Below are 11,262 nucleotides of genomic sequence, written 5' to 3' on the forward strand. Positions count from 1 at the left end.
TCTTCGGATATTAACGTTGCAATTATTATTCCTGAAAAACTCGGCCGAAGATTTCATTTCTGCGCAATAAAGATATTTCTGTCCCGAAAAGCGCCACTTCCGCCGGGTCTCGCGCTCCTTTTCCGGTTCGTCTCGCGTCCGTGAGTTGGTGAGTGAGTGGTGTAGGATTTTAATCTGCGCGAGGTATCAGCATCGTATATTATATGTAATGTGTAACAACGGGAACGCGTAATTTTCTGTATTTCCAATTGCTTACGCCTCATATATGTAATCCTTGTAACGAAATAGTTAATTTCCATTTGTGTTCAGTTTACACCGCGAAAGAGAGGTTAGGATCCGAGGTCCAATGCTGTTGAACATTTGTTTCCTTTGGTGACACTCCGTTACAGTTTTCTCTTCAATCTCAACAATTTAATGCTTTCGGTATTCCATAATTTTGCGACAAATATGGATTGTTTATACACATGTCTACTTACACTGCTTATGTGAACTGTTACAGATGCTAACCTCTCGTTTTTGAAATTGGAGTTACAATGAAATTAGACGAATTCAGAATTAAATTAGTTATCGCATGATTACTTACGAAAATATTTAATATTCAGTTGCGCGTGGTGTACATTCAAGTACCAAATTTTTGATTCTGTTGCAGATATTAGGCGTCAACCATGGGTAAGGGGAATAATATGATTCCAAATGGCCATTTCCATAAGGATTGGCAGCGATACGTCAAGACCTGGTTTAACCAACCAGCGAGGAAGATCCGTCGCAAGCAAAAACGTGCCAAGAAGGCACGAGCTCTCGCCCCTAGGTACATACATCCATGAAACATTTGTATCCTAGCGATAATTGATTTTTCCAGATCCAACCTCAGTTTATCGAATGTATATTTAATGCTTCCATAAGCGCGCGATGAAATTTACCTCTTGTTTGCATCTTGCTTCGGTAAATATCGTTGATTATCTTCTTTTAGGCCTGTAAACCTTTTGAGACCCATCGTGCATTGCCCGACATTCCGCTACCATACCAAGGTTCGCGCTGGTAAAGGTTTCACGCTCGCCGAACTGAAAGCTAGCGGCCTGAACAGGAGATTCGCTAAGACGATCGGAATTGCGGTCGATCCACGTCGTCGCAACAAGTCCATCGAGTCTCTGCAAACAAATGCTCAGCGCTTGAAGGAGTACAAGGCTAAACTGATCCTGTTCCCCGTAAATGAGAAGAAGGTATGAAATTCAAATTGCTTTATTGATTTACAGAACGTTTCCGTTTTTCGTATTACATTATTTTGAGGTTTGAAAATATTTTATTATGAAAAAAAAATACACTTTTATGTCACGTATTCGTTTTATTTTACTTTATTTTCTTAAATTTTAGCCTAAGAAGGGCGATGCAACCGAAGAGGAGAGAAAACTTGCGGTTCAGATCAAGGGAGAGCCCATGCCAATCCGACATCAAGCACCCGCCAAGGCGAAGGCGCGTCCCATCACCGAAGAGGAGACCAAATTCTCGGCATACGTAACCCTTCGCAAGGCACGAGCTGACGCGCGATTAGTCGGTATCCGTGCGAAGCGCGTTAAGGATGCGTCCGAGAATCCCGACGAGGTGACTAAAGTCGCAAAGGATAAGAAAACGAAGAAGTAGTTCTTTATAATGACATCTTTTTTTCCTTATGTATATACAAAAATAAAATTTTCCTTTGATGGAAAATAATTTTCTCCTTTTTCTGGAATTACCTTGCAATCATTTTTTTTTTTAAATTTATATCAACAGAAACGGATGACAGAATGTTTTATCAAAATTTGTTCGGTATTTACAGCAAGTACGAATTACGTTAACAATTACTAATTATATCAAGCGTGTGTTTCTCCATAATTTTTTGATGTTTTTTTCTATGTAAATGCAAAAGTCAGAAAGGGAAGATTCCTGCATTGCCGAGTCCACATTGCACATTATTATAATTATGCAATTTATACATGTCATGATCAACAGTTATAAAATTATTTTTAATATTTGATTTAAAAAAAACATATTTTTTTTTTAAGAGAAAAAGAAAGAGAGATTGTACATACATACACGACTTTGTCAATCATTTATCCGTCGTGCACATGTGCTTGTTTAATGCAAATCGCCGTCTGCGTGTTGTGTCGCCATTGTAGCGCATCTGTCACCTCCGGTAATTATACATCGGAAGTTAGAAGAGAAATTAAACGCCCGTCGGCGAACGTTAGATTCGTCGCGGCCGTTCGAGCCTCGAACGGTAGCCGAACGATCGTGTCGCGAGAGAAACCGAGATTGGCTTTGTCCGGAGTGAAGACGCTCGTGTCGAGACGTACGCGGTTGGCCGCGAGGTTATGACAGCGGCCGTACGGGAGAGATGAGGTACGACCGATGTTTCTTGACGCGAGCTGATTGCGTGTCGGCGATGTGAGGAATTAAGCTCGGGGACTCGGTATCGCTAATATGATGGAGCTGAAGGTGTGGGTGGAGGGAATTCAACGCATTGTATGCGGCGTTACCGAGACCACCACCTGTCAAGTATGTATCGTCAGGAAGTTGACATCATTCTATTATGTATACTTCGAACATGTGTGTGTACGTATACATATACATGCACACAGCTGTTATTTTGTAACGGCTAAAATGAAATTAATTACACCATATTGTAGAGAAAGCCTGTCACTTTTCATTAGCACATAATGCTATAAGGAATAGCGTGCATGAATTTACAAAAATAAATAAATACCTAGTAATTTAGTTGGTTGCACAGTTCAGTGATTGTATTTCACAACAGCGTACTTGCTATCATCGAGAATCATGTTTCCAATACTTTATATCTATATAAACGCTTGTGCCTGTTTTTAAAAGCCAATCGCTGATGACAGTTTGTTTGCAGGATGTGGTGTACGCGCTTGCTCACGCCACAGCTCAGACAGGTAGATTCACTTTGGTGGAGCGCTGGCGAACCAACGAGCGTCTGCTGGCTCCTTATGAGAATCCTCTTAAGGTCAGGCATATCCTCTATACAATCTACTCTCAGATATCACAAGTTTGTAATTTATTTCATGGTATTAATTAATTTTGATTTACTTCAATAAACCAAAATGCTTATATCAGTGTAATCGCACGTATGAGAAGTGACAAAAATTGACGACGTACGATTTATGCGGATTAGATTTTGATGAAGTGGGGCGAATACTCTTCGGAAGTTCAACTGATTCTGAGACGTTCCACGCCGGAAAATAGCAAAACAAACGCCTTATCGTCACGAACTTATGCAACGCGACCAAATGGACTACCAATATCGTTGCCAGAGCATGGAACAGGTACTGCTGGCATGCAGGACGATAGCAAAAATGTGACAACCATGCAAAGTTCAGATTTTGATGATACGCCAGGAGGATTGGAAAGGAATAGAGACACTAGAAAATCTCTCACATTTAGCGGGTTTCACGGAGGTATCACAGAAGGTAGCACAGAGGTAAGTTTACATTCTTAATTAAAAGAAAAAGAAAAAAAAGAAAAAGACATATTACACGCATTAGCGTACAGATAATTGTTATTAATGATAAATATTTCAATACAAATTATTTTGGATAAATGCTTATAAGTTTACTCATGTCTCTGTCTACATTGTGAGTTTTCCATAATTAATTTTTACATCTACGTATATAAAAAAAATGTTATTTTAGATTCAAATGGAAAATAATGTAGCTGTAGTTCAGCCCACGCCGCAGTTGAAGAATAAAGATTTAAATGTTCGAAAAAATGTACAAAAACCACCACAGTCACCTACACGAGGAACTAATACCGAAAGTGAGTCGTTCTATTCAATTCATTATTTATATTAAATATTATCATATTAGCATATGAGCATATTAGCATATGAGAGAGAGTTAGTTTGAAATACGATCACGCTGATATAATCGTATTTCAAACTAACTCTCTCTCATATGCTGCAACGATTCTCATGATGTTACTTGTTTCGTTATTAATTCGTCGTTTTTTCCCTCAGTCGCGACGCACCTGTCGCAAAAGAAAGTGCGCGAGGTTCCACCTTACAGAGAGCCTCCAGGCCCAGCTTCACCACCTGGCTTACGCACTTTGCCACCTTACCGGGATCCACCGCCGCCGAATTTAAACAGTCCTGGAAGATCGCAGTTTGTGCACGGCAGTGGAAGTCCTCATGTCCACAAGGACGATCAACCATCTTCTAGTAATTCCATGAAGCTGAAAAGAAATCTCATCCAGGTTTTGTTGCTATATTTACACTTGATGTAATAACTTATGATTATTTATTTGTGTGCACATTTACAATATATCCTTTATAGGAGTTTCAAGATACAAAAGTGCCTACGCAATCTGTTAATCCGCTTTCTGTCACGGCACAAAATATGGCAACTGTTGCTTATACTCAACGATACGTTGAACTTATAAGACTAGTCAATAAGCAGCGGGACACTATTAACGCTCAACAAGCTGATCTAACAAAAGTAATACATGTTCTATGATAATTTAATTAATATAATTTAAAAAATACCTATTTTTTCTAAGTAATTATTTATCTGCTTAAGATTATATTTGATTAATTTATCTACAAAAATATGCAGTAAACTATAGTAATTACTTATTTTAGTTTGATGCAGAAATATTGTACTGGGAAACAAAAAATAGGGAACAAATGCATCAAATGGATTATATTTCTCAAGAAATGAATCGCATTGAGTCTACTGGTCGTATCATTGAGGAACAGGTAACGTTTATTAATTTTTTTCTTGTCTACCATATATTACGATGTTAATGTCAATTATAATTATTAATTATTGTTAATCAGCTCAAAGAATTGGCGCATGTGGAAGAAGAAAGCGAAATTGTTAGACAGCAGGAAAAAACACTGAAGTCAGAAATAACATTGCTCAGATCAAAGCTTGCCAATTGTGAAACAGAACTCCTTCAATGTAAAAATAAAATTAGGTAAGTGCGCAAGCAATGTCTTTCATAGAATCGTAAGAATTGTTATCTCTTAAGTACTCTTTAATACAATACATTATATTATAAAAGATTACATTGCGTTAAAATTGAAATATGAAAATTATATAATTACAGGTTAGTTATGGAAGAACTTGCAATGGAACAACACAATATAAGCCGCGAATCAGATGAACGGCAAATTATGGAAAGAAAAATAATCAGTGAAGTGGAGCATTTGCAAAATGAGGTGGAACAAGCTAAACGCGCGACTGAATTAGCTTCGCAACATGCCGAATCTTTAAAATTAGAAGTAGTTAATCTAGAATCGGCGATTGTTGAGAAGAAATTACAAGTAGAGAGATTGGTAGCCGACATGAAGGAGGCAAATCTACAAAGTTTAGCTGTTGCATGCTCAGATGAACAAGTCAAATCTTTATTAGAAGGTTTTTATTTTTATATATCACATGTTTGTACTGTCAAGTTTGTTTTGCATATGTAACTGTTTGACAAATGAGATTTCTTAATTATTAGGTGCCCATAAACCTGGCAGTACACGTAAGATGATAGGATCACCAAGGCAATTGGAAACTGCAGTACCCACAAGTAAGAATCCACATGGTGTGTGGGTATAAATAGAGAAACCAATATACCTGATAATATTGTCTTATATGTGAGAAAGCATATCAAAGAATATACGTTAAAATATTTGTATGTTTATATTGTTTAGTAAAGTACATAAAAGTACTTAATTTATCTTCATATCTTTTATGCATTTATCTCTCAGTAATATTAATATTATTATTATTATTATATGTGTCATTAATAAGTTCTTATCTTTATGCATCTTAATCTATTATTCCATTTATTCACAAAATATTTGTGAAATTATTAATCAAATTTGCAGCAAAGTATTACATAAATTATTATATATTAAATATTCTCATATTTTTGAGAATACTTAATATATTTTACATTCATTCGTACATGATTATAAAAAAAGAAAACTATTATGCTTTTAAGTATTATATGTACTTGTTAGAGCAAATTTCTTCTCTATGATCAAGTATAGCTTTTCAGATATATAGGTAATTCAGTTTATGTAGGAAGTAATCTAAAAATCAAAATTACTAGTACACCTTGTTAATTTTGTACTTATTATATTTATATTTTACAAACAGTTATTTTGTATTCTTTACACTAAGAAATATTTTGCCATAATAGATTTAATTATAGTTTTGTACTTTTTCTTAAATCAATCACAAACGTTAATAGGAGTTAGTATTAATGATTCATTTAATTATATAATATTTTTAATATTTTCATATATGCCGTGTTAACCGTAAAACTGTAAAGTTGTTTGAGAAATCTGCATTTGAAATTTATTAACCAGAAAAGTCATGTTTGAAATTGCGAAAGGATTTGTTTATCTGAAAAATCTTTAAAATTCAAGGTTTATAAATTCGTAACTTTAATATGACGCGGGGCACGATGTATAATTTCATGTTTTAAAAATGTATAATAAAAAATGTTTTTATGCAACTCGATAATCTTGCAATTTTGCGGTTTTGGCATAGCATCAACAATATTTGTCGCAAGTATATAATTTTTTATACATAAATGTCAAATATTTTTATGACATATTGATATTTTTATTAAGGACACATTTATTTTGTATACCTGTAGTTATGCCATTTAGAGAGAATTGAAAAATATATATATCTTATAGTATTGAACAATGTTATAATTAATAATGTTATAATTAATGTTATAATGTTATAATTAATGTCTGCAATACATTTGAACAGCATAACTGTGCAATAATTGATTATATGATCTTTGTCTGAAAAATAACAAAATGTATTTTGTGCATTTATACGGAATTTATGCGTTCTATAATAGTATTGTCCTAGAAGAACCAGTTTAATTACTGTGTAATTAAATTTTTCTGGCGAAAATAAATATATGTTGCACAATTTATGAATTGTTAGAATTAATTTCTCCCTTATTGTTAATTTTTGAGATTCATGATTTTTGCGATTTAATATACCGAATTCTCGGAATTGCAATTCTTGAACCTTCGAAATATTCTGAAAATTTTAGGAGTGTTACCTTCTTGCCAATTATATTCTCCTGATACTTCATCGACTTTCGGGATTTAAAATCCTGAATTCTCGGCTCGCAATTTGTAGAATTGTAAATATCACTTTCTCGTTAATTCTATTCCTCTGATATTTTTGAAAGTTTAAATTTTCGTGATTTTATGACTGCCGGTAATTATCGCTGGTAAAGTCACTGATATCTTTACCGACTGTGACAATTATTAGTTTTGTTTGTGAAATACGATAATTTTTGGATAGAGTAACGTTCGACAATTGTGATAGGTTTGCAAAAACTGATAAAATGAGTTTGTGGGTTGACAAATATCGTCCAACGACACTTGCGAAATTGGATTACCATCTCGAACAAGCGGAGGACTTGAAAAATATGGTAAGATATTAAGTCGAAGTAATATTGGAACATTGTGTGGAGAATGAGAGGTTAGCCGGCTTTAAAAGCGCGCCTTCCAAAGAAAGACAATAACAAATGTTTTTCAAAATAGAATAATACAATAGTCGATGAATATGATTTTTTGGATTATATGTATTTCACGAGTTATGAAATAAAAAAATTACATCAGCTTTAAAATTTATTTTAATAAAAATATACAATAATATAGATTACACTATAACAGATTCAAATTATATCTTTAAAATTATTTTTAATGTAGAAATAAAAATTTTGCTGGAATGCATTACAGAATTATATCTAGTTAGCTGGAAAAATCTGAATTATTTTTACTTTATTTCTATTTTTTTAAATAAACCAGGTGCAGAAACGAGACTTTCCACATTTATTAGTACATGGACCCTCTGGCGCAGGAAAGAAAACTCGAATATTATGTATTTTAAAGGAACTTTACGGGGCTGCGGCTGAGAGATTAAAAATAGAAAACATGCAGTTTGAGGTAATTAATTTTTGTCTTGTCTCAATTACGTTAAACTATCATTTAAAAAATCTACTTTTACTGTATTACAACAGTTGGTTTTTGCACATTTATGGTCATCAGTTTTCTGCAGATTAGATAGAACAAAGATTATATGTTTGATAATTTGCTATCCTTATATATGACGCTTTCAGACACCGTCTAAAAAGAAATTAGAAATACTGACGATAAGCAGTAATTATCACACAGAAGTAAATCCAAGTGATGCAGGGATATACGACAGAATTGTTGTCATGGAATTAATAAAGTCGACTGCGCAAACCCATCATATAGATATAGGCCAGAAGGAGTTTAAAGGTATTTAAGACAACGGCATTAGAAGAACATTTTCCATTCTTATGCGTTACAAATGTTTTGTGTGACAAAAATAAAAATTATTATATAAAAACTGAAATTACAATTTTATTACGCAAATAGTGGTGCTGCTGTCAAACGTGGATCAACTTACGAGGGATGCGCAGCACGCGCTTCGCAGGACAATGGAGAAATACATCAGTACGTGCCGACTGATTCTTTGCGCGAATTCAACGTCGCGAGTTTTGCCCGCGATTCGATCGCGATGCGTGCGAATCCGAGTCCCCGCACCAACTGCCTCCGAGATCAAAAGCATTTTACACTCGATTTGCAAACGCGAAGGACTCACTCTACCCGATGAGTTAGCCAATCGGCTGATTGAGGCTAGCAATAGAAATCTTCGACGAGCAATACTGATGCTCGAGGCTTGCAAAGTCGAGCAGTAAGTAACACGAAATAAATACATAGAGAGAGATATATGTGAAAAATTTCACTGATTTTTAAATCGTCAAGCTTTTAATTTTCTTCATAGCTTTAAAGAGTCTTGTTTTGCTTTTCAGATATCCATTTACTGCTGATCAAAAGGTAGCAGAACCGGATTGGCAAGTGTACATACGAAATACAGCCAGTATGATGGTCTCTGAACAGTCCCCCAAAGTGCTTCTGGATGTACGCAACAGATTTTACGATCTGTTAACGCGTGCTATACCGAGCGATCTAATCTTCAGAGGATTGTTGCAAGAATGCGTAAAAAATTGTGACGATCAGTTGAAACGAGAAATTATCGATGTCGCGTCGGAGTATCAGCATAGAATGATACGTGGTTCAAAACCAATATTTCATTTGGAAGCTTTTGCCGCGCGGTTTATGGCGATTTACAAGAAATACATCGAATCATCCTTGGACGGTTTTATATAAAACTGTCTGTACTTCTAAGATCTATTTGTAAAATAAATATTTTTTATATCTTTGATAAAACGGTCACGATACAGTAAACTCTTTATCTAAGTATTCCTTACTAATCATTTAAAAAGCGTAAATTCAGCCATATAGTTTTTTTGTAATCATTTCTGTATAATTTCACATACAGGTTTACATCTCGCTTTCTGTATTTTGTGATTGTGCTAAAAAATTCCTATTTTTTAATCTCTTATTTAGTATTATTCCTTCGTTTGTGCCTTAAGACAGTAAATTATGTTAAACACTTATTCGATTCTAAATCAGAGTATGAAAAATCAAACACATATAAGCTCTAATAAATTATTTTATTCTGTAATTGAGGCATTAATTCAATGTAGTTATAATATAATATGATACAACTAATTTTAAAGAATTGTTTCCTGAAGAATGTACGTCACTTACATCGCCGCAAGTGCAAGTGCGGAGATTGCTGCCAGGGCAGATACCACATATCCAGTGCTATACACTTTCTTAATCGATAGAAACATTCCCAAATCCCAAGCCTGCAAATTCACAAGAACACATATGACAATTTATTGATATAGCGTTAAAATGTAAAATGCTAATGAGATTATCGTGCCAACTCCTGAACAATAATGGAATGTAAGTTAAATATAATAATTGTCTATTTACATTGCCATTTTCAAATTAATATAATAAGAATTAGACAACCATACAGACAATTGTTTTCAACTTTGGCATGGACGACAGATTCCCATAGACAAATATCCTCTATAAATTTGAACTAATTCTCATCATATTGATTTGAGCAACCATCCTCCTTAAATAAGATCACATTTATCATATATAATTATATAATATTGCAGTCACATACCAAATGACGCATTCCATTGAACAAGTGATAAGTAGCAGGCAGAGCAAGTAACATTTTGCCAGCGAACAGTACAGGCAAAGGCAAGCACAAATTATCCACTGTTTCTATGAAGCAGGGGATACCGCCAGGTATAAACAACGTGCCTGAAACACAAGATTTACAGATTCAACAATATCCAACTTGGGCATACTCGCATTACATACATTAGATAAACTAAACTGAATATATAAATTAGATTATATATCTTACCTAAACCAAGGAACATTGCATAACTGGCGAGCATAATACCAGTAGTGCGATGCGTTACTGAGAGCAAGCTTGTTAACTGAATTTGATAGATGGTCATGTGCGGCGATAACGGTCTCTTCAGACGCATGTTCTTCTCATCGTGGGATTCGCATGTCGCGCTCGAAAGTAACGGTTTCGAAACCGTGGAGCTGAGAGGGCTGAAACAAGCATACGCTTTGTCAACATCTTATTGCGACTTGCGAGACACAATCAATAGAAAATAAAGTGACAAGATTCGTATGATAAACATGAGTATTCAAACTAAAGCTACGTGAGTAAATAGCGTTGCGTTTAATGCACGCATGATAATCTTGTGACTACTTTCGTAAAAAGTAAATAGAAATTATAAATATTCTTTATACTCTGACAGTTATGTAAATAAGAGGTTATGCATTATGTAAGGACTTACCTGCATGTGTATATGCTTCGGAAATGTCGAAAATCGACATTACGCCGGCAGAGAAGTCTAAAAGAAGACATCGTTTTCGTTTCAATCAAACAAGCAACATGTTTCAAAATAAAAAGCAAATTTTACGACATACCTAGCGTAGACCAGCGCCATATTTTTGTTGACGTTTGCAAATATACGCTGCACTTTCGGCGGTTGATAAGCAAGTGCAATGTGTTAAATCGCGGATACGATCTTTATAAATTATTGCAACGAGATTGATGCACAGGAACTTTAACGCAGCAATAACGCAATGTCTCTTTAAACGTCATAAATAATTTCAGATGACGCAAACAGACTTGACAGCGGAAAATTGTCAATCAAGTTCAAGCCTTGTTTGACGTCGAAAAGGAGATAATACTGATAATTAAGCAAATCGGCACGATCTTATACTCGGACTAGATTTCTTGATTTAAATTTTAATTATTT

The 11,262-nt window shown here is 34.7% G+C and overlaps 4 protein-coding genes and 1 long non-coding RNA gene across 7 annotated transcripts; 4 read left to right on the forward strand and 1 right to left on the reverse strand.

Moving 5' to 3' along the window:
* Window positions 1–25: 25 nt before the first annotated feature.
* Rpl13 (ribosomal protein L13) lies at window positions 26–1,707 on the forward strand. Of its 2 annotated transcripts, none has more exons than XM_071706390.1 (4): window positions 26–148; window positions 650–808; window positions 971–1,220; window positions 1,372–1,707. In XM_071706390.1, exons 2-4 carry the CDS (start codon window positions 666–668, stop codon window positions 1,636–1,638), a joined length of 660 nt encoding a protein of 219 aa, XP_071562491.1. In that variant the 5' UTR covers window positions 26–148; window positions 650–665; the 3' UTR covers window positions 1,639–1,707. The 2 variants fall into 2 exon arrangements, with proteins under 2 accessions (XP_071562491.1, XP_071562492.1); XM_071706391.1 differs by having other exon boundaries at window positions 103–183.
* Window positions 1,708–2,124: 417 nt separating this feature from the next.
* On the forward strand, window positions 2,125–6,940 carry Rassf8 (uncharacterized). 2 transcript variants are annotated; one of them, XM_071706381.1, is made up of 10 exons: window positions 2,125–2,532; window positions 2,891–3,043; window positions 3,170–3,475; window positions 3,687–3,810; window positions 4,010–4,245; window positions 4,326–4,487; window positions 4,631–4,747; window positions 4,829–4,968; window positions 5,101–5,408; window positions 5,497–6,940. In XM_071706381.1, the coding sequence occupies exons 1-10, from the start codon at window positions 2,458–2,460 to the stop codon at window positions 5,595–5,597; spliced, it is 1,722 nt and encodes a 573-aa protein (XP_071562482.1). In that variant the 5' UTR covers window positions 2,125–2,457; the 3' UTR covers window positions 5,598–6,940. The 2 variants fall into 2 exon arrangements, with proteins under 2 accessions (XP_071562482.1, XP_071562483.1); XM_071706382.1 differs by having other exon boundaries at window positions 2,891–3,001.
* A 354-nt stretch (window positions 6,941–7,294) lies between these two features.
* Window positions 7,295–9,578, forward strand: Rfc38 (replication factor C subunit RfC38). The gene is made up of 5 exons (XM_071706388.1): window positions 7,295–7,452; window positions 7,832–7,969; window positions 8,143–8,305; window positions 8,426–8,744; window positions 8,863–9,578. The coding sequence occupies exons 1-5, from the start codon at window positions 7,366–7,368 to the stop codon at window positions 9,218–9,220; spliced, it is 1,065 nt and encodes a 354-aa protein (XP_071562489.1). The 5' UTR covers window positions 7,295–7,365; the 3' UTR covers window positions 9,221–9,578.
* LOC139772581 (succinate dehydrogenase cytochrome b560 subunit, mitochondrial) lies at window positions 9,549–11,129 on the reverse strand. Its single transcript, XM_071706396.1, has 5 exons — window positions 10,928–11,129; window positions 10,795–10,851; window positions 10,347–10,543; window positions 10,098–10,240; window positions 9,549–9,765 (listed from the first exon to the last, which is right to left on the reverse strand). Exons 1-5 carry the CDS (start codon window positions 10,945–10,947, stop codon window positions 9,661–9,663), a joined length of 522 nt encoding a protein of 173 aa, XP_071562497.1. The 5' UTR covers window positions 10,948–11,129; the 3' UTR covers window positions 9,549–9,660.
* On the forward strand, window positions 10,547–10,922 carry LOC139772591 (uncharacterized). Its single transcript, XR_011718171.1, has 2 exons — window positions 10,547–10,656; window positions 10,756–10,922. It is a non-coding gene; the product is annotated as an uncharacterized lncRNA (long non-coding RNA).
* Window positions 11,130–11,262: the final 133 nt, after the last annotated feature.

This window comes from Temnothorax nylanderi, unplaced genomic scaffold (genome assembly GCF_030848795.1).
Source record: "Temnothorax nylanderi isolate EJ_2023f unplaced genomic scaffold, tnyl_v1.0 TNYL_tig0051_pilon, whole genome shotgun sequence".
Taxonomy (NCBI): Eukaryota; Metazoa; Arthropoda; class Insecta; order Hymenoptera; family Formicidae; genus Temnothorax; species Temnothorax nylanderi.